Genomic DNA, 23,498 nt, shown 5'->3' with positions numbered 1-23,498 from the left:
GGTATCCACGTGCAAGACATACATCAAGTGTTATGAAATCTAAAATATTCAATCTAACATAACAAAACCTCAAAGGGAAAGACTAAATTCATCACATCAAGATAGAGAGGGAAGAACACCATACGATCCAACTTATTAAAAAAGCTCGTGATACATCAAGATTGTGCCAAATCAAGAACACGAGAGAGAGAGAGAGAGAGAGAGAGAGAGAGAGAGATCAAACAAATAACTACTGGTACGTACCCTCAGCCCTGAGGGTGAACTACCCCCTACTAGTCATGGAGACCACCGAGATGATGAAGATGGCCTGTGATAATGACCCCTTTGGCAGGGCACTTCAAAAGGGCTCCAGATGGGATTGCTTCCGAATAGAGGCTTGCGGAGACAGAGCGGAAGTTCTCGGGTTGTTTATGGACTTTCTATATTTAGGAATTTTCATCATCGGTTTCACGCCAGGGGTGCATGAGGGACCGACGTGCTCAGGGTGCGCGCTCTTGGGGGGACCCAGGCTTGTGACTCCCCCGACAATCCTATGGTACATCTCCAAGTCTCCGTGGGTCTTTTCTGGTCCATGAAAAAATACCATAAAATTTCGTGGAAAATTTGGACTTTGTTTGGTATGAATATTTTGCAAAACAAAAAATAGCCAGAAAATAGAAACTGGCACTAGCACTAGGTCAATAGGTTAGTTTCCAACAATCATATAAAAGTGCACCAAAATCATGTAGAACTCAGATAAATATTGCATGAATACTTCATAAATTGTTGGTACATTGGAGACGTAGCAGTTCAGTAGTGCCATCTCTCTCGAAAGTAGAATAATGAAGGGTAAAAAAATTATTGTTGGGTAATTGAACAAACTATGCATTGTTGTAAACATCATTCATGGCTTAATAATTGCATAGGCATTACGTTGGTAATAAGTAGAGCATTAAGCTTACTTGCGTCTATTACTATTACTTCACTCTAAGACTACTATCTAGCATGCATATGAAAGTATTAAGTTCATAATAAATAGAGTAACACAATAATCAAGATGACATAATGTACACCAAGTAAGACCAGTCAATATGATCAAACCCCATTTTTATCCTTAAGTAGCAACCACACAAATACGCACCCTTTTCCTTCCTGTCACTCGACAGGGTCACCGCAAGGTTGATCCTACTACAAAGCACCTCTACCGTAGAAGATAAATCAATCAAACTTGATCAAATTAGACACGTAGATCGGAAAGAAATAGAAATCTATAAAATTAGGCAAATATGAAGGCTAAAGAACTCAAAATATCTCTATGAATAATCTGATTATAAATCCACAATTTATTGGATCCCAACCAACACATCGCAAAATATTACATCCGACTGATCTTAGAGAAGATCATTATATTGAAAATCAAAATAGAGAGAGCAAGCAATCTAGCTATTGTATGGACCCGTAGGTCCTTTAGGAATTACTCAAACATCATCATGGAAGCAACAAGGTTGATGAAGATGGCCTCACCAATGATTTTCCCTCTCCACATAGTATCGATAAAGGACTCCAGAAGGGGTTGCGGTGGAACAGAGGCTTTCGGCGACAATAAATTGTTTCGGGTCTTGCTTCGAGGGTTCCTGAATATTTTAGGAATTTATAGGCCAAAAATAAAGTCAAACGGATCACGAGGGGACCACAAGCCTCCCTGACACACCTACCCCCTAGGGTGCACCCCACTTGTTTGTGGCCCCTCGCGGGTCTTCTTGCCTCCTCCCAAAGCTTCTAGGATCTACTGTAAATCATCAAAAGTCATATCATGTTTGGTTTCGGTAAGTATGGTTTTGCGAAACAAAAATATGCAGAAAACAAGAACTGACACTTGACACTAAATTAACCGCTCAGTCCATAAAATAATATAAAATAACATCTATAATATAAAAATGTAATAATATAATATCCCCCTCCATATCACACTATATGACGTGTTTAGGCTAAATTACCCTACAAAATCATATATTTCGATATAGAGACATATATCCTACAATCAATTAAGATGATTGTCCAATAATATGCTATGTGTATAATCATCTAGTTCTATTTGTGCTGGTTATGGCCGTATTTATTTAAAAAAAAATTCCAGTTCTTGAACTACATACTTGATGGGTATTTTTGTTAATAAAATACCTGCGTACATCATTTTGATGTAAAAGCCGGTGTAATTATTCTAAAAAAATGAATTTATCTTTTTCGTAAATTTCTACGTAAAAATTCATGTGTGCCGTGTCTCACAGTCCTGAGGCTTTTCTTATGGTGAAAATGAAAACCTCGTGTTGCCCTACTAAAAAGATGAAAAAAAGGAAAATCTCGTCTTGCGCTCCTCCTCCTCGATAGAAAAAAAAAGAAAGAGAGGAAAATGTGGTGTTGCCAGTGCTGTACGCTGCCGAGCTCAACCACTCCAGCCTGCTGCTCCGACCAAAGCGTGGAGACGGACGGAGCTACCAATTTGGATCCCTCAGGCCGGTTTCTCGCAGGAGGCAGCGTACGGCGGTGACGCGGCACCCGGCGGGGTCACGGGAGCGCAGGTATGCCGATTTAGGAATTGGGGATTTGTTGAAGTGTGAAGGATGGCTAGAAATTGGAGTCTACTCACTGTTCTTGACGTGATTTGCGAATGTAGGTGCGCAAGCTAGAGCGATTCCGGAAGCACAGCCTTGAATTTGGAGTCGTGCGCGCCCCCCCTTCATCGGTGCGGTGTCCTAGTTGAATGCGTACGAGCAAATGAGGAAGAGCTGTGGCCTCAACTCCGGTCCCGGGAGGCCCTTCAACGACCGCCGGTGGCTGCTCCCCTTCATCGCGAGCCTCCTCGTGTCGGTCACCCTCTTCCTGGCCGCCGCCTGCGGCCTCTTCTCACCGCCCTACTTGGCCGGCGACGACGCCTTCCTATTTGACGTCGTCTCGTTCACCGACTGGGACGACGGAGGCTCACCGTCGCAGCGGGACAGCAGCCAGTCAGTGGAACCCGAGGCAAAGGACCGGCTGCTGGACGACAACGACAACCCCGACAACGCCGCCGTGAACTCTGACGACTCCGACGCCGAGCCGCCCAGGCTGGCGTACCTCCTCGAGGGCACCAAGGGCGACGGCCTGCGGATGCGGAGGGTGCTGCAGGCGATATACCACCCGCGCAACCAGTACATCCTGCACTTGGATCTGGAGGCGCCGCCACGGGAGAGGATTGACCTGGCCATGTACGTCAAGGGGGACCCGATGTTCAGCCAGGTCGGGAATGTGCGGGTGATCGCCAAGGGCAACCTGGTCACGTACAAGGGGCCGACGATGGTCGCCTGCACGCTCCACGCCGTGGCGATCCTCCTCAAGGAAGGCTTGGAGTGGGACTGGTTCATCAACCTCAGCGCCTCAGATTATCCCCTCATGACGCAAGATGGTTAGTGCTCTTGTTCAACATTTCCAGTTTTATTATCCTGCAATTGAGCAACTAAATGGAAGGTGGAGCTGCATTCTCATGATTGGCAAACACAAACCAGCCAATGTGATAACATGGCAATTTCCTTGATTTACCTGCCGAGACTTTACTCCTGTTGTCTGAGATGTTGCACTGCGGAATGGGTTGGGTAACAATATCATGTCATAAGATTGAAATCATTCATGCCATGTGGGCATCGGGGGCATATATGTCGCAATTCCGCTGCAGCCTGGACTAGCATAACTAGATATCTTCTGCATTATCATCACTTGTGCAGAGGATAGACTCCTCATTGAGTAAAGATTGTAAGTGTCGCGAAGCATCACTTTCGTAGATACCTAGAGGATAGAGGCCATGGATAAGTTATAGGGGGTGAAGTGCCAGTGTGCAGTGCTCGTTTAAAATTTTACTAAATCAACAGCAACTACTGATGGCAGTGTACTTGTAGTGTGAGCTGACAGTATCTCTGTGCTGATATACTTAATTTATTGCATACTCCATGAGTAGTTAACTGCTATTATTTCTGTACAGATATACTTCATGTTTTCTCGTCTTTGCCAAGAAATCTTAATTTTATAGAGCACATGCAAATATCTGGATGGAAAAGGTACATTTTCTTAATGGTGTAAACACTTGTATTTTGATTCACGTTAATTTTCTCTAGCTCTGTTTATCCTTCGCAAACTACTTTGGCTTTTCTGATGTTTGTGTGCTTTCATCACAGGATCCAAAGAGCAAAACCCATAGTTCTGGACCCAGGGCTTTATCTGTCAAAAAAGTTTGACCTTTCTACGACTACTGAGCGGCGAGAACTGCCAACATCTTTCAAATTATATACTGGTAGGACCTGCGTTCTGATTTCATTATTGACAATTCTACATTTCTACCCATAAACCAGTACATTTGTGTGGCAGCCGGCATACATGCGGCCTTTGAGAACCACTTGCTTAAATTTATTCAATTATGCTCTTAATTTTTACACTTGCTATAGGCTCTTAGTTCAAGTTGTACCTTTTGCATAAAGAAGAACAGCGGCTATTTCTGTTTGTTGTATTGGCATATCAGTCTGGAGGTATTGTGGTCAAAAGTATTTGAAACAAGCGGAAATGCAATTCGGCTCCCGGTAGCACGTGCTCCTGCCCATGAAAAATGAATTCTAATAAGTCAGAAAAATTCCAACAAAAATATTACGTGTTCTTTGTCACATCCAAATGCTACCTGACAAGTTTTAGGTAAAAAGGTTAAGCATTTTGGCCTGTGCAAAAAAAACAAAACAAATTAAATATCAATTGTTACCCCAAAATGTCACACCCAAATTTGTTTTTTTCACCGACGAAACACCAGTGCTCCGTTTCACATGAAAATTGTCAAGCATGTTTGAGACAGTAACACAAACATTTACAATAAATTTCAGTTTTTTTTTAAAACATTTACTATTATTTTTCGGGGTACTGCTCATCCGGGTGTAAATGCACCCGGGAGCCAAAACACCTCTCCCGGGATACATACTGAATTAATAGTACTATGGAAAAACAAAAGTTTTTGTGTATAATGTAAGGATGTGAATATGTGCAACTTTATAACTGGTGGTCATGCTGTCTGTTGAGTGTTAAATCATGTTTTCTTGTTGATAAGACACTTCCTAGTGCATCTTAACATGACAGCCCTCTCTGTTGTGATCGTCAGGTTCTGCTTGGATAATGCTCACGAAATCCTTCCTGGAGTACTGCATATGGGGTTGGGATAATCTCCCACGTACCCTCCTGATGTACTATGTCAACTTCATCTCCTCACCAGAAGGTTATTTCCATACTGTGATCTGCAACTCTGATGAGTTTCAGGGCACTGCAGTTGGTCATGACCTGCACTACATTGCCTGGGACTACCCTGCAAAACAGCATCCACTGACCCTCTCCATGAAGGACTTAAACAACATGGTCAAGAGTGGCGCGCCCTTTGCGCGGAAGTTTCCAAAGGAAGACAAGGTCTTGGACAGGATCGACCGTGAGCTTCTGCACCGCTCTGAAGGCCAGTTCACTCCTGGGGCATGGTGTAATGGGAGCTCTGAGGGAGGGGCTGACCCTTGCTTGTCTAGGAAGGAAGACTCTGTTTTAGAGCCTGGTCCAGGCGCTGACAGGCTGCGTGGCTTGATGAAGAAGGTGCTGTCATGGGATTACCGCAACGGCAGCTGCTCGACTCTCTCATACGATCAAACAAAGAGAGACTGGTATGTTCCCAGAAGTAAAGGATAATTTTGATTGCCTGCTTGTAAATGAAAGAGGTTGACCCCTTCCACTTAAATGAACAATGCTGATGAGTGCAACATTCTGACCAAGGAAAATGTTGAAATGGTGATGTTCATACTACGATACGCACTACCATCTCATGGAAAGTAACAACTGTGGAATACTTCATTTTCAGTTCTACAATCTTTACTGTAGTCCAAACAAGAAATGAATCCTTGTATCATCTGTTCTTTCTCTGGTCAAGAATTTTCTTATGTGTTCTTGTTGCAACTTGTTCACAAGAAACAAGAAAGAACATATCCAATTTGTACTATATATACTTGGAATATGGTAGAAAGGAAAAAAGAAAATATCCCCAACAAAATCAATTATATTCACATATTTATCTTTTTTGTAGGCCACAAATAAACTTGTATCTTCATAAAAATTTACATAGATTTAGTGCACATCTATATCATAGTTAAAAAACAAACCAGTGAGTGTCGCCACATGTTTTTACTGATCGGGCCGCTTGTTCATTGGTTTATTTGCGAAAAAATAAAATAAATTATTTAAGGTAATTTTTCATGAGTTTGACCTCACATCATTTTTTTTGAGGGGGTGACCTCACATCAAATGAATATACATAATATTGGATGTAAGCCGTTAATAAATCATAAAGTGTTGTTAGCCCAGTTTGTTATTTGGCCTTTAGGGTGCCTTGCCTCAAGGTTGAGTTTGATCCCTGGTTTACGCACCTTCTTAAAATACTTTTCAGTTTCTTTACTAAAAGACCAATATACACTTAGAAAACCGGCCAAGGCGCCAATTCTCGGTTTTTCTGGTTGAACCGCCGGTCCAGTCTGGTTTTTATAACTATGATCTATATGTACAATTGAAAATTCATGATTTTTTCAAGCTTATGTGTGTATTCTGTTTTTAAAGAGTGGGCTTTTATTTTGGAATCAGGATGCAAGCAAGGGTTAGTTGGCGGGCAATACCACAATACAATAAAGTGTTTATTTTATTTTATTTTCTGAAAAGATGGAAACACCCTCGACCTTTGCATGGGGTGAAGCTCATTGTCTTTATTAATTATTTTAAAGTCCATCGTTTTGGTTAGAGCATCTACAGGCGAATCTCTCAAACTGGTCTCAAACACCCGAACAGGCCGTCCTGTCACAAAAAAAAAACCCGACCTAGACGAGCGCCTTAAACAGGTTTCAAACGTCCGGCTAACAGTCACCCTTCACATCCAGTTCAAATATGGAGCATTTATGGAGGCGCCCCGGGGCGTCTGCCAGGTCGGACCCGACGACACCGCCCCACCATAACTTGCACCAAACCCACCCCCTCGACCTACAAGATCCATTTGCTCTCTCCTCTCTTCTTCCTCCTTCACGTCATCCGTCTTGCAGCTCCGTCGTTGCATGCGCTCCACGGCTGTTCCAAGTGTCTATGCCGCCAGCACCTGCACAACACTCCTGTCTCCCATCTTCGTCGTCGGGGACGTCGTTGCGGTACATATGGCAACTCCCGAGCTCCCCCTTGCACTCTATGTGTTCGACACATTGTTCGACCTAGATTTTTTGTGATTATTTTTTAGGGAAAACGACGAATTCTGATATTTTGTTGGACGAGGAGTATGGACGATGGAGCTTGATCAAATGATTCAAGATGAGTTCTTCGATTCCTCGAATTCAGATGAAAAAGTGGATATGATCATGCTCATAAGCATGCAAGAGGAAATGGACCGGTAAGTGGAGCATATTCTCAACTTCAAGGGCTCAATCAAAGGGAGAAGAGTGATCATTCGGGATAGGGTATCCGGAGCACGGCTCCTGCAGAAGGACTACTTTGCTCCGAACCCAACTTTCCTGGATGATCCATGATTTCGTCGCCGTTTTTGCATGCGAAAACCATTGTTTTTGCACATTGTGGAGGGAGTGGAGGCACGCAATGACTACTTCAAGCTCACAAGGGATTCTTGCAGTCAACTTTATTTTTGTGTTAAGCAGAAGTGCATGGATGCTGTGAGGATGCTTGCACTTGGTATTGCCAGAGATGTTGTTCGTGAGATGGTCAGGATGGGGGAGAGCACATGCTTGAAGACTACTGTCAAGTTTGCCTGGGCCTTGGTGCATGTGTTTGGAGCAGAGTATCCGAGAGAACTAAATGCACATGACACAAAGAAGGTGTTGGCTATTGGAGAGGCTAGAGAGTTTTCAGGAATGCTCGGATCAATTGATTGCATGCATTGGCAATGGAAGAATTGCCCCAAAAGTTTGCGGGGAATGAATAAAGGTCACACCAAAGAGGCCACCATCATACTAGAAGTGGTGACATCACATGACTTATGGATTTGGCATTCTTTCTGTGGAATGTAGGGTTCTCACAACAACAATAACATGCTTCAACGATCTCCAATGTTCTGCAACGGGGAATCACTGCTGTGCAACTACACGTCAATGACCGTGACTACAACATGGGATACTATCTTCCCGATGGCATCTATCCTCAGTGGGCAGAGTTTGTGAAGACCATATGCAAACCACACGGCAACAAATAAAAGCACTTCACAACAATGCATGAAGCAGTTGTTGGGGAATGCAACATGGAAAACAAAAAAATTCCTAGGAACACCCAAGATCTATCTATGGAGATGCATAGCAATGAGACGGGAGAGTGTGTCTACGTACCCTCATAGACCGTTAAGGAAGCGTATATTACACGGTTGATGTAGTCGTACTCTTCACGATCCAATCGCGATCCAATCCGATCTAGCGTCGAACGGACGACACCTCTGTGTTCAGCACACGTGCGGCTCGGTACGTCTCCACCTCCTTGATCCAGCAAGCGAGGGCCAATAAGTAGATGGGATCTTGACCAAAACGATGACATGGTGGAGATGGAAATGGAGAAGTGCCAGCAGGGCTTCGCCAAGCACCCCCGGAACTGTGAACGATCACTATTGCAGGATGGTCCAAAGACGACACATCAGTCACATATCCTTCCCCAAAATTGTGTGTGATGCATGAATCACAAATGGTATAGTTCAACCTCCGTCCCTAATGACACAAACTGTGTGCGATGGTGGATCCATCAAATATGATCCAACAAAAAGTTGCATCTGCAATCTATGGCAGACAGTTGACTTTTGCGAACCGTTTGTGATGAGGCAAAATGACACAAACGGTTAATCAAACAGAAATGTGTGTGATGTACAACATACAATTCAAAGTGTATAACTGTTTGCGAAGACATAATATAACACAAATGGTTACGCAGATCCGGAATATGTGCGTTGTACGGCATACAGGTCCCCCATATGAACTGTTTGTGATGGCATGGAAAAACACAAACGGTTTGGTGTAACAAGGTGTGTGTGATACGGTGCAAACAGTTAGATAATCAGAATTGTGTGCTATAATTCTAGACATCACATACGATTTGTTGTTCTGAATTGTGTGCTATAATTCTAGACATCACACACAATTCAAGAAACCAATTGTGTGCTATTTTGGGAATGATCACCATCGTATTTGTATTCTTAATCGTTTGCAAGGATATCGACAGTGTAGATAGAGTTAAGGAATAAATATGAGCAAACAGTTTAGCAGTTTACACGGTTCGCTAGATGCATTGTTTAACTATCCACACATTTATATGAAACACAATTGGTGTGAAGCAAGAATTTAACATAGGATATTTGGTAAGCAATAGATGAGCTCTGCTTATTGATGTAGCCATTAATAATCAAATGAAACCCCTAATGATCATTGCAAACAACGCATAGAAGATGGTTGATGGGGCAACTACAACTACACATGCTAGTTCCTTCTTGTCTCTTGCTTTCATCTGTTGCATGTGATTGATTATTTCTTGCTTCATTGTAGTGATTGTACACTCCACATTAGTCATTTTTTTGTTCAACTTTATGTTATCTTCTGCAAGCTTGGTGATAACACTCCGAGCCATGCCATGCCAGTCATCATCCATCCAGTTAACAAAGGCACAAGCCTCATATCCTTGCGAATGTTAAATAATAAGGATGAGTGGGGGCATTAACTGAACTTAAGGGATGAACTTATCACTAACCTCTAAGGGGAAACCGAGAAACCGTGTGCCAATGTCGAATCCCTCCATGCATACACGTCGAGTGGGAGTGTGTTTGTGCACACAACTCAACTTTTGGTACTTCTCGGTGGCGCAAAACTCGGAATCAAACTCATGTTGCGGGAGTCTGCTGGAGTCATACTCTGGATCCGACATTTGATCGATTTCCTAGGGGATTAGGGGGTGGGGAGGCAATTCAGGGCGGACTGAGTGAGCTTCTTGCTTTGGACATGCTAAAAAGATGAGGAATGATTGGGACCTGACAAGACGATTCTGATCCGTAGTACACCGGCCTCCTGGTGACCATAGGCAAGTGCTCGGCGGTGACCTCCTCGAGGATCAAAAGTATGTCTAGAGGGGGGGGGGGGTGATTAGACTACTTGACCAAATAAAAATTCTACCTTTTCCTAATTTGAAGTCTTGGCAGATTTTAGCAATGATAGTAAGTCAAGCACACCCTACACATGCATGTCTAAGAGTATAGAAGCGGAAAGTAAAGACAAGCATAAGTAGTAGACGGTTGGGAGGAAGAACAAACACAATTTGGAGACATGAAGATTTTTCCCGTGGTTCCGTTAGGTGGTGCTATCATACGTCCATGTTTATGGAGACTTCAACCCACAGAGGGTAACGGTCGCGAGAGTCCACGAAGGGCTCTACCCACGGAGGGTTCCATGAAGAAGAAACCTTGTCTAGGCCTACGTGCACGGAGGACTAGCCTTACTCGGGGTAGATCTTTACGAAGTAGGCGATCTCCCTGCCCTTACAAACTTCTTGGTTCAACTCCACAACACAAAGTAGGAGGCTCCCAAGCGATACCTAACCAGTCTAGGAGGCACCACCCTCCAAAAGGTAATAGATGCGATAGTGGTGACGAACTCCTTGCTCTTGTGCTTCAAGATGAAAGTCTCCTCAACACTCAATCACTCTCTCACAGATTTGGCTTTGATGGAAGAGATTGATTGGGTGGAAAGCAACTTGGGGAGGCTAGAAATCAAGTTTCATATGGTTGGAGTGGAATATCTTGATCTCAACACATGAGTAGGTGGCTCACTCTAAGAAAATGTGATATGGTAAGTGGGGATCTGTTCTCAGTGCTTCTCTTGCGAGCGAGTGATGGTTGAGGGGTATATATAGGCATCTCCAAAAATCCAACTGTTACACCATTATTGACCAACTCGGTGACACCAAAGTGAAAAACTCGATGGTACCGATTTGATCAAAATGTGGCAACTTTTGAATCTCGGTGAGACCGATATATGATTCTCGGTGGTACCGAAAAGGGTGCCGAAGTTTAGTTCCCAAAACTCGGTGGCACCGATCCATAATCTCAAAAATTCTGATTTTATGTAAGGGTACAACAGAAGGTTGGTCACTAAAACTCGGTTGCACCGATATGGAGTTGGTTGTACCGAGAACCTAGGGTTTGGCTGGGATATGTGTGAGGTGAGGGCCGAGTGGGAAATATTGATGGCACCGATTTTGCATGTTTGGCTTTGATAGAATTTTGTGGAAGAGCTTGTGGGCGTTTTTGGTGACTATCACTTGTGCACGTGGAGCATTTTGTTCACCAACAACACCTCACCCCCTTTTAATAGTATTAGCTTTCCTATGGACTCAAAGTGATTTCTCACAAAGTAAAATGTAGAGTCTTCTTGCTTGAAGCTTTGCCAATCTTATTCCTCGCATCTTGGGGTCTCTTCACAATCCTTTTGCCATCCCATCATTTAACTTTTCTTGAAATATACTTAGCGGAAACATTAGTCTAGTGAGATATATGTTGTTATTCTTTACCAAAACCACCAAAGGAGCAAATGTGCTTTAAATCTTCCCCTTTTTTGTAATTGATGACAACATATAGATCAAAGTTTTGACATATGATATAATCAATGAATATAATCGTCACTTTGAGAAGTATGTGATAAGCAAGATCTCCCCCTAAATTTGCGTTTGAGTGCAAATGCACAATTGATTAGGTACATGGGGCACTCTTCCATGTCACATACAACTTGATGGTGTACGAGAATAATGTGAATGAATAACATAGCACATCGCAACAAGCAAAGAGGAAGGATCATCACATAAACATCTCAAAGATAGGAAATTGTAGCTACACATAGAGAGTATATGATCAAACACCAAACAAGTCTAACACAAACGGTAAACCAAAAGATATCATTTTGTTTGAAGAGCTATAAAAGGCAACACTCCCCCTCTCTCTCGAAGCCATATGATCTATAAAACTCCCCCCTTTGGCAACAAGTTACCAAAAAGTTTAAAGGTATAGAACTAAACGTCTCTCTGGGGCAGATCTCCTTCGATTGTTGATGTAGGAGTCGAGAGAACCGCGTCGGCAAAAACTTCAATTGACGTCATGGATGGAGTCGGCGTAGTCACTGGAGGTGCTGGAGGAGCTGATGGAACTGAAGGAGCTGTAGCAGGAGTTGATGAAGACCGTCTCAACTCTGGTGCTGACACTATAGGATATCTGGCCTGAGTAGGGAACTGAATGTCGAGCCTTAGAGGGTGACTGTCATCCCCATCATCTAAAGAACTGTGACGAATAGGAGCTTCATCTACTTCCTTCTTGAGCGCATTCATGGTTTTGGTCAACCCATCCACCTTGTTGTTGAGCGAGTGAAACTTGCTCTCAACAATATGCTCCAAACTCTTCTGATTATCCAAGATGTCTTCGATGTACTTCTGAAAACTCAGAATAGTGCTAAAAAGAATATCCATTTGCTCGTTCCTGGATCTACGCACTGGGGCACTAGTGGCTCTGGCTACCTCGTACTCTGCCTATGGAGTAGATGAAGTGGGATGTGTAGTATCCATCACCACAACATTATCCTGAAGGTCTAGCAGGAGTGTCAAATGTGTTCTATCAAGTGCATACATGTGCTTCTCGAGCTTGAAGTTAATAAGCATCTGAATGTATGGGGCGTAACCACAAGATCTCTTCTGATCATCATGAGTTCTCTTCCAAGTCTCTACAATCAAGTCCATCACTCTGAATCTGATGTGGAGGTCAATGTGGTGCAACATGTTGATGTAGTAACCTATAATCATCTTGTCATCTCCAGACTTAGGCATCATGGTGCGCCTCAAGATAGTATGGTAGTGTGAAGACCATCCTGCAGATAATACACTGAACCAAACTTATGTGAATGCACATACTCAGCAGGGACCTCCGTGTAAATATTGGCCATGGAGTTATGGTTCATCTTTGACTCAGAATACTCATCCAAATCACCTTCTTGTGCCTGTGGGGCTCCTAAGATGGTAGCCTACTCCTCAATAGTGGATTCATACTTGGTGCCTTCAGTCATCCACACAATTCTACCATCTCCACAGAAATGGGCAGTGGAGTAGAATTGCATGATCATCTCATCATTCCAGGCAGTGAACTCTCTTCCCACAAAATCTTCAATGCCAATACAGTGGAAGTTATCCTGCACAGATGGAAAGTAATCCTGGTTCTCCTTGATGTACTTCTAGTCCACACACGTCATATCAGTGACAGCTGGGCTCTTATCTAGCAGAATGGTCTCATAGAAATCTTGGTGTTCCTTGGTGTAGAACCTGTAGTCCATAATAGTCCTCCTCCTCTAGGAATAAGGATCAACAACTCTCCAATCTCTCACCCTAAATCCTTCCTCTTCTTCATGTTCTCAACAACTAGATGGCTCGTATTGTGCTCTGGAAGGTGGGGTCGCAGCTTCATCAAAACTGACATCTCTTCCCCCTGAGCGGCTTTGGAGGTATCATCCTTGTTCTTGGCTGCAGTTGGGATGTCTCTGGTTGTCCTATTGGGCTTAGGAGCTGTGGGCTTATCCTTCTTCTTAGGAGGAGCCTCAGCAGCTGGCTCTTCCTCTTCCTCAACCTCACTTTAATCAGGAGTTCTTACCATAGTAACTGGTTTCCCTCTCACATAGACATATTTTCGTCTTTCCCTCTTAGCAGGCCTATTGGTATGAGAATGAGTAGGCTTCTCAAGAATACGCTTCAAACCTGCAGGTTCTGTCCCTGGAGCTCTTTGAGTTGAGGAGTTACTATATTCCTTTCTGACAGCCTTCTTAGGATGATATGTCCTTGGGGCTCAACAATTGTGGTTGCCATGGCACTCTCATGTGCTTTCTTAACTTTGTCTTGCTTCTTGGCAAGAGTCTCCTCATGCACAAAGTCAGAATCTTCTTCATTCGATTTTAGCTTCCTTCTGGCCCTAGTAGCAGCTTTTGGTAACCCATGAGAGTTGGGGGTGCCTCGATCTGAAGATGAACTGGCCTCAGGGCTAGTGCTTAGATCTGCATCAATGTCGAGCTCTCTAGAATTGTTCTGGCTGTCATCTAAACCTCACATGTTGACCCTATGAATAGAGTTTAGAAGAGCAGATAGGTTGAGCATCACAAAACACAGAAGTGTTCCAAAATTTAAACTTAGAAACTCTCGATATGAACTTCTGCAGAATGGATTTCGGTAGCACCGAGTTGTAATTTTCGGAGTCATCGAGATTGACCACTTGCAACAACAGAAACCCGGGCAACATTCCCGGTGTAACGGAAAAGACAAAATCGGTCTCATCGAAGTGATTCTAGGTAACCCTAAAAACCGAATCGGTGGAACCTGTTTTCTTGACTCAGTGTCACCGAGATGCATGCTGCGGGAGAACACATCCAAGATTTCCTTGTTTTCTAGACTATGGATTGTTCTAGTTGGTTAGGAAGTTTGCACACTGTGGATTGTATATGGAATTTAACCTAATGCACATGAATCGGATAAAAGAGCGCAAGAGGAGATCGGAACCATACCCTAACTTGGCGGTGGTCCAACTACGGCGACGACGGTGGCGGAGATTTCCATCGACGGCGAGGATCCCAACGGCGAAGGCGCTCGGGGAGGCAAGGCGATGACCAAGGGGTCCAGGTGCGGCAGTTTAGGGTTGGGGAGCACGATGATTGAAGATAGAATTTCAAAATGTCGGGTCCGCGGCACATGTACCCCTCACTATCGGTGTCACCGATACTAAAAATTTGGTACAACCGAGTTCCACTGCTATCAGTTGACAGGGGAACTCGGTGAAGCCGATATTATGGTATCGGTGGTACCGAGATTAAAACCTAGATCAACTTTGAGAATCAATGGAACCGAGATTTTGGGGTTGGTTACACCGAGATTCATAAAGAGGTTTTGGAATGCACACCTTGCCGACACGGAACTCTGAGTGCTTTTCACACAGAGGGATCGAGAAGTGCTTGTTCAAGTTTTGTGATGTAGCATGAATATAACTTGAGACAAGAAATCATGTATAGCTACAGAAGGGTCCTAGGCATTCTTGTTCATCTAATTGGCAAAAAATAAATCAAAAACCAAATAGCAACAACTGGATGTCCTCGAATGGGTAAAGAAATGCAGACCAACATGCTCACACAATAAGATGTCAAATGAAATCATGGCAAACGTGCACAAACATTTTAGCATCTCTCAAGCACTTTGGCGATGACATAGTCATCTATATATGAGTATATTACCTTAGTATACAAGTAAGAATACTTGATCATAGGTCATACTCATCGTTAAAGCTTATGTGGGGTTACCACTTTTACATAAAGCTTGTTAATGTTTTCACATGCTATGAGATGCTTTGACTCAAGTCTTAGAGTAAATCTCCCCCTTGATGTGACACCCCCCTCCTCGGGAGGGATAAATTAACCTTGGGTTTTGTCGATGAAGACCTCATGTAGGTGAAGTAGTGGTGGATGCTCAAAGTTCATGAATATCACCATGAGTTGGGAGCATCTTTGTTGTTTCTTACTCTTCTCACCTACATGGGTTAGTCCCACACACAAGAGACAAATACAAAGATATATATGGACATGGAGTGCAAAGCATACATGATTATGTCCATGAATTTGTTAATTACATTGTCCCTTGCTTACCTTTGAGGGAATGTGTGACTCCTTGAACTATTGCATTAAGTTGATGTTGATTGCAACTAGTCCTTGCCAAAAAGAATGTGAGTGAATTTCATCGGCGGAGTCACCCCTCAAGAACTTCTCTAGTTATTCATCTTGGGGCCCACATCAAGTTGATGGGGATCCTTGGTGTTGAAGTAGCACTTGTGGAAGATGAGCTTGAAGTAGCCTTGAGAACCCACTTGACAATGGCTTGGGACTCTTCTTCAAATGTGTTAATGTCATCTTGAAGCTTCCCCTTGCCCTTGAGTTCTTGTCCTTGTGGTGGAAGGTCATCTTGAGCTTTTGTTCCCTTGCGGAGAGTATGTTCATATTTCTCCTTTTGAGAAACAAACTTTGGCTTGGGGTATTGACCTTCTTCCCATTCAACTCCATTGGCGTTGAAGTAGCCAATGCCATGGTTCTTCCGGTATCCTCCATGCTTGCATACAATCTCCTCAAATTGCCTACACCCGGCAAGACTCTTGAAGACACCTTTCTCTATAATTCCTTTCAATAAATCATTTTATTTATAAAGTGTAACTTTGCTAAGAGAATCATTAGTGGAATCAATAGAGCTACTAGAAGCAACATCATTAGATTAAGCATTTTTATTGTTGCTACTAGATGAAGAACCTTTCTTTCCTTTGTTACTAGCTTGCTTAGGTTTAACTTGTGGAATGAATGTAGACAAGAGTAATCATTTGGCTAGATAAGATGAAGTCTTCTTTCGGAGATCGTCATTGATAGCTTTAAGAAACTCATGTTCTTGCTCCAAACTGAGCTTCTTGAAGCGTAGCTTCTCATGAGTCCTTACAAGCTCTCTATGATCTTCTAGAGTAGATTCATGGGCTAACTTAAGAATGTTTAATTCTTTAGTTAGTCGCTCTATTTCCATCTTATCATCATCACGCAACTTATCTTGGCTATCATGGATATTATCAAGTTCATTTAGACTAACATTGCTAGTTTTATCAAAGAACTAGTCATCATCTTCTAGTAAATCATCCTCATCACTATTGAAATCAAGATACTCGGGGTGTGATACCTTGGGGACTTTAGCCATGAAGCAACTTCCACTCCCTTCATTTGGTGAATCAAATATGTCATAGGAGTTGGAGGTCACGAGTGCAAGTCCAAAAACACCTTCATCTTGACCATAGTCAGAGTTGGAGTGATAGCTTCTCTCGGAGTGGATTTCGGAGTCGGAGACGGAAACCCATTCATCAACATGAGCTTGATGTTTTCTTCTTGAGTAGCTCTTTGTAACATCCCAAATTTTGGAACATTAATATAATTATTAGATTGATTGTTTGGTTGTTTGAAGGATTGAAACTTGAGTGAAATTTGAAACTTTTTAAAACTTTTGAGTGAGAGGGAATAAAATGACTTTCCCCGTTTTCCTATGAATTCAAATTCATCCACTTAAAAAATAAATGAGAGAAGAAAACATGACTTCATCAACTATAAAGATTTAGAAAGGGTGGATTTGAAAACTAATAAAAGATTTCTTATATGGATTTTATTTTCATATTTGATCTTATTGCTATTTCAAAGTTTAATTGGAGTCATATATTAAAAATATGAGAGGAGGAACATGACCCTCCAAAACGAGGGGCATTTTAATTTTTTTTATTTGAACCCTAAAAACATAGTGGGGTCATTTGAAAATTATTTTCCAAAAGAAAATAAACCAATTTAGGATTTTCTGAAAACATTTTTTTGAGGTATTTATTTTGGCCGTGGAAAAAAGCCCATCTTTTTGGATTTATTTTTCTGATAATTTTGATATATTATACCCCTATATTCTGAGGATATTTTATTTCCTTTTAATTGTTTTAAGTCATGTCTTTGATAAAAAGGAGATCTTTTATTTAGGAAAGAACCCGGGCCATGTTAGGAAATGAATCAGGCCCAATCCATACCTTCTTCTTCCTCCTCATGACCTTCCTTCTCTCGCCATGGCAGAAGCTTCCCACGAAACGTACCTCCCCCGATTCGCAAGCTCTCATTCCTTCCCGAGCCTCCCACCACCCTTATAAGATTGCCCCGCCTCTCCTCGTTCCATTTCCCCCATCAGTTCGCCCTCTCCCTGCCCGTAGCCACGACGCCCCCACCATTGTTGTTCCTGCCAGGACCGAAGCAGAGAAGCTCCCCTGACGCCATTCCCCATCGCCAGACAAGGCCCTCCTCAATCCCCTACCCCTGCCACGCCCCCACGTCGCCTCCCCCTCACCTCGTGGCCCCTTCCCTGCAGGTCACCCCACCTCGCTCAGGACCTTCCTCCCAGGGACGCCGCTAGGAGCACGAGCAGGAGGCCCTGACAGCCCCTCCTTGACTCAGGACCCCCATGACGCCGCCCCCCCACCAAGCACCGACCCCCTCCGCCGTTCCCCCTCCCCGCCGAAAACCCCCCCTCGCCGGAGCAGCCTCTCCTCACCGCCGTTCACCCGTGCCAGCGTTATCTTCCTGCAGCTCGCAGGTATTTTTTTTCTTCAGTTTTCTGTTTTCAAAACACAAATAGTTCTAATTTTGTTTTCTTAATAACGTTTATTCTACAAATCCAATTAAAGTGATTCGTTTTAAATTAGATCACAAATTTCTTATAGTTTCTGAAAATATATAATTTGACTATGTTTCAATTTATAAAATTTGAGTTAGAACAGATTTGGTTTAAATATTATTTAGTTCATACCGGGAGTTTAAAAATAGATTTTAATTGATTCTTTTTGCTACTAATCACTAGTGATTTTATTTAGTAGTGGGTAAAATTTCACAAGTTTTGGAATATTTTAACTAATGACTTCATGTGAAAAAATTCTGTTTTGGTTCACGAAAGGCAATTTTTCCTCTCACATGTTATAGCTATTTTTGTTTGTTGTTTTATTTTGATCACTTGCTATTGCGATGCTTATTGTGTGAAATTGTTTTCTTCGTTAGATTATCCGGAGTGTGAAGCTTGTTATCTAGACGCGCTTGAGTTCGACAATCGCCAACAAGGCAAGTCACGTTGATCATATTCTACCTATGTTTTATATGCATAGTAGTTCTATCTTTTTCACCCAATTGCATGCAAAGTAGGTACTTGGAAATTTGGATCTTGATGTAGTATCATGTGGTAGGCATCCATCACCCTTGTTACTTTGGCCGGGACGTTATTGTGCTATGCTCCTAGTAGACGGGGTTTGGTTGAGTGTTTATCATGAGTGTTGCGAGAACTTAACAAATCAAGACCTAAAGACTCAAAGACTTGCAAGACCTCAGAACGAAATATACCTCTGGGTGAAGGATGGTTTAGATGGGCTCCCTGGAGAAACTAGTGGACGACCCGGGATGCATGGAGAAGCACCATGACATCTTGCGGAAAGCTTCACCCAGGCACAAAGAGATGGATGTATACTTCAAGACCCAAGGCTTACCTGCACAACGACAAGTCATTATGGGCTCTGGCTTGGTCGGACAACGTGGTGACTCTAGACAGGCGGTGCTACGAGATGTAGAAGAACAGTAGGATTGGATGGGCACCGTCAGAGTCTCAGCGGGACCCGTTGAAAGACCATGTTTTGATCATCCGGTTCTCAAACACCCTGAAGTGCGAGGACTTCATCTATCAGGCATTCTCAACACCATAAATCTTATTGATGTGGGTAGTATTTATAACTTGGGTATGAGAAATGGTTGGTGGAACCATCTCATTAACAACCAACAATGTAGTAATATTTTGCTTTTAGCCCTCTCTTGTTGAAGGAAACTTTGCTTTACACAAATATTAAACTACAACCCCACCTGCCATATATGCATATAGTATAGATGATATTTTTACCCCTCTCTTTTTAGACTTGCCGGCATATTCAATATGCTGACCTACACGGCTACAACGTCTTACGTTGTTGATATTTTCTTTGACGAGTAAGAGTACGATTCAGGGTTACGGTCTGCACTCAACTTGCCGTTGGTGTTTATTGGGACTCCACTCCCTTGACTGTTTCCGCTGAGACTTTGAGGTATATATCAGTTTTACGTTATTTACATGTGATTGCACTTTGATATATACATTGATGTACTGGGTGTGCCAGCATACTGATCCAGGGATGGCACAAATACACAGAGGCTTGACTCGTTTTGAGTCGGGTCGCTACAGATATGGTATGAGAGCATATGTTGACTGTAGGACATGACCCTAGAAACAGGAAATTTCTTAGGAAAGGATCTCTCTAAAATTTTATTTCCAAGAAAGTCCTTTACTTATCATCTCTTCTGATTTCATCAAATGTTCTCTCTCACCTCAAATAGTTAGGCAATACCCTTTCCCATTCGACCACATGAATGGTCAACTGAGTTCTACTTCAAAGTAAAGAGGATTTCAACATGCATTTGAAGAATTGAAGCTGCACCAATTGAAGACTCTCAAGACTCAAAAAATTCGAAGACCCTGAAGCGTTCGAATATTTATATGACCATTAGAAGTCCAAACCCCTGTTATATACCCACGTTAGATACGATGATTTGTGAGCCGTCATTGGTGTGTGTTTTCCGACAACCACAAATAAAACCTATTCTAAAAAATATTGTTTGTATTGTGTGTATCTCCCTCTCTCTCTTACCCATCTCATCCCCAAAACCTCAACCCTACCAGATGGAGTATGAAGCTGGACTTGTAATCTCTGGACCAATGACCCAGCTAGAGGCTGATATATGGATTCAGAACATGGAGAACCACTTCGGGAGCAATTTGATTTCAAGGAAATATGAGGTGGCACACGCTCTTCAGTACTTTACCCAAGGTGCTGCTATTTGGTGGAAAATGAATCATGCCATACAAGGATTTAGTGGAGCAGAAACTTGGGACAAATTCAAGAAGACTGTGTTAAGATCCCGTCTCATTCAGAAGAGCTATGATAATTTGATGAAGAAGCCTTGTGCATGCAAGATGTGTGGAGAAATAGGACACCCCCAGGAAGAACACAATGATGGATGCCCTCATTGTGAAGAAAATCACTCATCAGAGGAATCCCCAACCAGTCAGGTGACTTGTTTCTTGTGTGAAGGAACCACCCACTACCCAGCCCAGTGTCACATTTACCCCAAGGTGCAACAAGTTGTCAAGCAGCAGAAAGCAATAATGAAGGAAACACTCAAGAATAAGATTCTAGAAGAACCTATGATGAAAGAAAATATAGAAGACCCTGATGGACAAGGTCTAACCAGATTTTTCTCCAATGCATGCTACTCATGTGGAGAAGAAGGACATTATTCACAAGATTGCACTAAGGAAAGCCATAAATATCTGGGAAACTTTCTGACAGAAAAAGTAGAGTTTGATCCTCACGAAATGGAAGAACTGACCAGAACAAAGAATTCCGGAAAGAAGAGAAAGTACACTCGGAAAGAGCAAATCTCTACAGATAAGGATCTGAGTCATATCTCATGTTTTAAATGCAAGACGTTAGGTCACTATGCCAATATGTGCGCAACAAGGAAGCAGGAAACCCGAGGAGCAAAGAACAAACACCAAGAAGCCTCGATATAGGTCGAAAGTCATTTCTCTTCGTTGCAAGGAAGCAGGACATTATGTTACTAATTGTCCACAGTGGAAGAAAGCTAAAGATGGAGTAGTTAAGTGTAACATGAAGTCCTCTTGTTATCAGGAGCTTATGGAGTTAAAGTTTGTAACGGAAGACTCTGAGATTGTAATAACTTCATGAGTCAATAAATTGTTTTGTGTCACGATTGCCTATGTTGAAAACTGTATGCATTGTTTGTCTTCGAGCAAAGATCTCTGAACATTTATGAGGATATGAGAAAATATGGTCTATGCAGGCATGAGTATATTTCATTCTAAGTGTGGTAGTATCGGTAAAACCACATGATCCAATGAGTAGGAATGTACCATGCATACCAAGGAGACATATACATTCCTCTGAGTACCCATTTTCTGACACGTGCAGATGACAACCCTCTACGAGTCCTTCCTTAAGGGACATAAACGATCATGACCCTGACTAGTGATCATGATTACCCAAAAATCCTGAAGGACATGATGAAGCACATTCATCTTGAAGGAGATGCAGTCTACAACGGCTACCCATTCATGGAAAGTGGAGTGGAACTTTGGTATGTGGAAGTACACCTCCACCATATGAAAGGAGTTTGTCCAAAGACTATGGGGCAATACCTTTTCATTTCACGTGTACCACGAGCAACCTTCTTTGATTCTGTTCGTGAAGCTGCCCTCGAAGCCATACGTCAGATTGGAGAAATACTTGAAGCAAGACTCCGTCATACCCAGGAATACCTGAGTGAAGTGCATGCGGAGATGATGGAGATGAAGCTCATGGCCACCATGATAAAGCAAAAGATGGATGATTTCAAGGAGCACCTCGGAAAGTTCCAGTGGGACTAAAGTATCTCCAAGGGAGACAAATGAATAAAGTTAGCAGAAATGCTTGACCATATCGAACAATGTGGATGGCAGCATTTGTAATAAAGTACTTTTGGATTGGAGTTTTGAGAAGAAATTAAGGATGTAATAAAGGATTGAATATGAAAAGAATATGATTTATGGATGAACCAATACCTTTTAATGGTAAACACAACAATGGAAAAAAAAGTATCCCACAAAGTGGAGTGTGTACCAAAAATAAGTCTCAAGATTATTATTATATGATCGTTACCCCAAGAGTATGATGGAATGAAACACTATAGAATTTAAAGGCGGGGTAATTCCAAGTATGAGTTAAAGTGGGCTTGCAAACCACAGACCCCAGGACTAATAAGGATCAGGCACTACCTTTATGAAGAAAGAAGCTTGGAAGAAGCTATGATGGATCAACAAACGTTTTCTTAGGAGCATACGTAACACCGAGAGTTGTGAGGATACGATAGATGTTTTGTTCAGCTTGCAGAACCAATGGATTATCCGAACTTCGTTCGTGGACAAGAGAAATTCTGCAACGCTTGGGAGCATGCCTAAGTGTTAGAATGCGAGATTCGCTAAACCTTATACAGAGAAATGATTTGGGTGCGGAATGGATTGATCACCATGACGACTTACTCTTATCATTTATCTTGCTATTCGGAATGGTGAATCTAAGAGACTTACCCATAGAGAGAGACAATGTTCTTTGAAGCTTTTGTTTAAGCCTTAGAATGGTACGATGAAAGCCCCATGTACATGGCATTTGTTGTCATGCGTAGGAAATTTTATGGTGAGGATGAAGCCAAGACCCTTTTCTCTGCAGGATAACCACAAATGATAGACCACCATGAGAATCATCGATATGTTATTTAGAACGGTCACGCGACTTGTCAGCTAAGAAGACCCAGTGACGGAAGAAGCTTATATCAACAGAAGAATTCTCAATTTTGATGGAAACGTTATGGAAGATCAAGACCAAAGGATTGTGTATGAAGAATGTGAGGAGTGAGATGCCGAGACCCCAGAGAATTGTTGAAATTTTGAGGGATCAGAAATCCTCATTTTAAGTGTGGTAGCATCCCACTTTGCAAGAGATTGGATTTGTTAGAAGACCCCCAAACACTAACCTTTCTTTCTAGCCTCTTCGAATCTCGAGGACGAGATTCATTTTAAGTGTGGTAGGTTTGTAACATCCCAAATTTTGGAATGTTAATGTAATTATTAGATTGATTGTTTGGTTGTTTGAATGATTGAAACTTGAGTGAAATTTGAAACTTTTTAAAACTTTTGAATGAGAGGGAATAAAATGACTCTCCCTGTTTTCTTGT

General features: G+C 42.4%; 1 protein-coding gene across 1 annotated transcript; it reads left to right on the top strand.

Annotated features, from left to right (window-relative positions):
- Window positions 1-2,347: 2,347 nt before the first annotated feature.
- LOC123410222 (beta-glucuronosyltransferase GlcAT14B-like) lies at window positions 2,348-5,826 on the top strand. Its single transcript, XM_045103129.1, has 5 exons — window positions 2,348-2,558; window positions 2,654-3,421; window positions 3,992-4,067; window positions 4,185-4,300; window positions 5,147-5,826. The coding sequence occupies exons 2-5, from the start codon at window positions 2,755-2,757 to the stop codon at window positions 5,710-5,712; spliced, it is 1,425 nt and encodes a 474-aa protein (XP_044959064.1). The 5' UTR covers window positions 2,348-2,558; window positions 2,654-2,754; the 3' UTR covers window positions 5,713-5,826.
- The last annotated feature ends 17,672 nt before the right edge of the window (window positions 5,827-23,498 follow it).

This window comes from Hordeum vulgare, chromosome 7H (genome assembly GCF_904849725.1).
Source record: "Hordeum vulgare subsp. vulgare chromosome 7H, MorexV3_pseudomolecules_assembly, whole genome shotgun sequence".
In the NCBI taxonomy this organism is placed as follows: domain Eukaryota; kingdom Viridiplantae; phylum Streptophyta; class Magnoliopsida; order Poales; family Poaceae; genus Hordeum; species Hordeum vulgare.
Note: the sequence above shows the minus strand (reverse complement) of the source record. Positions and strands in the feature narration are given on the sequence as shown.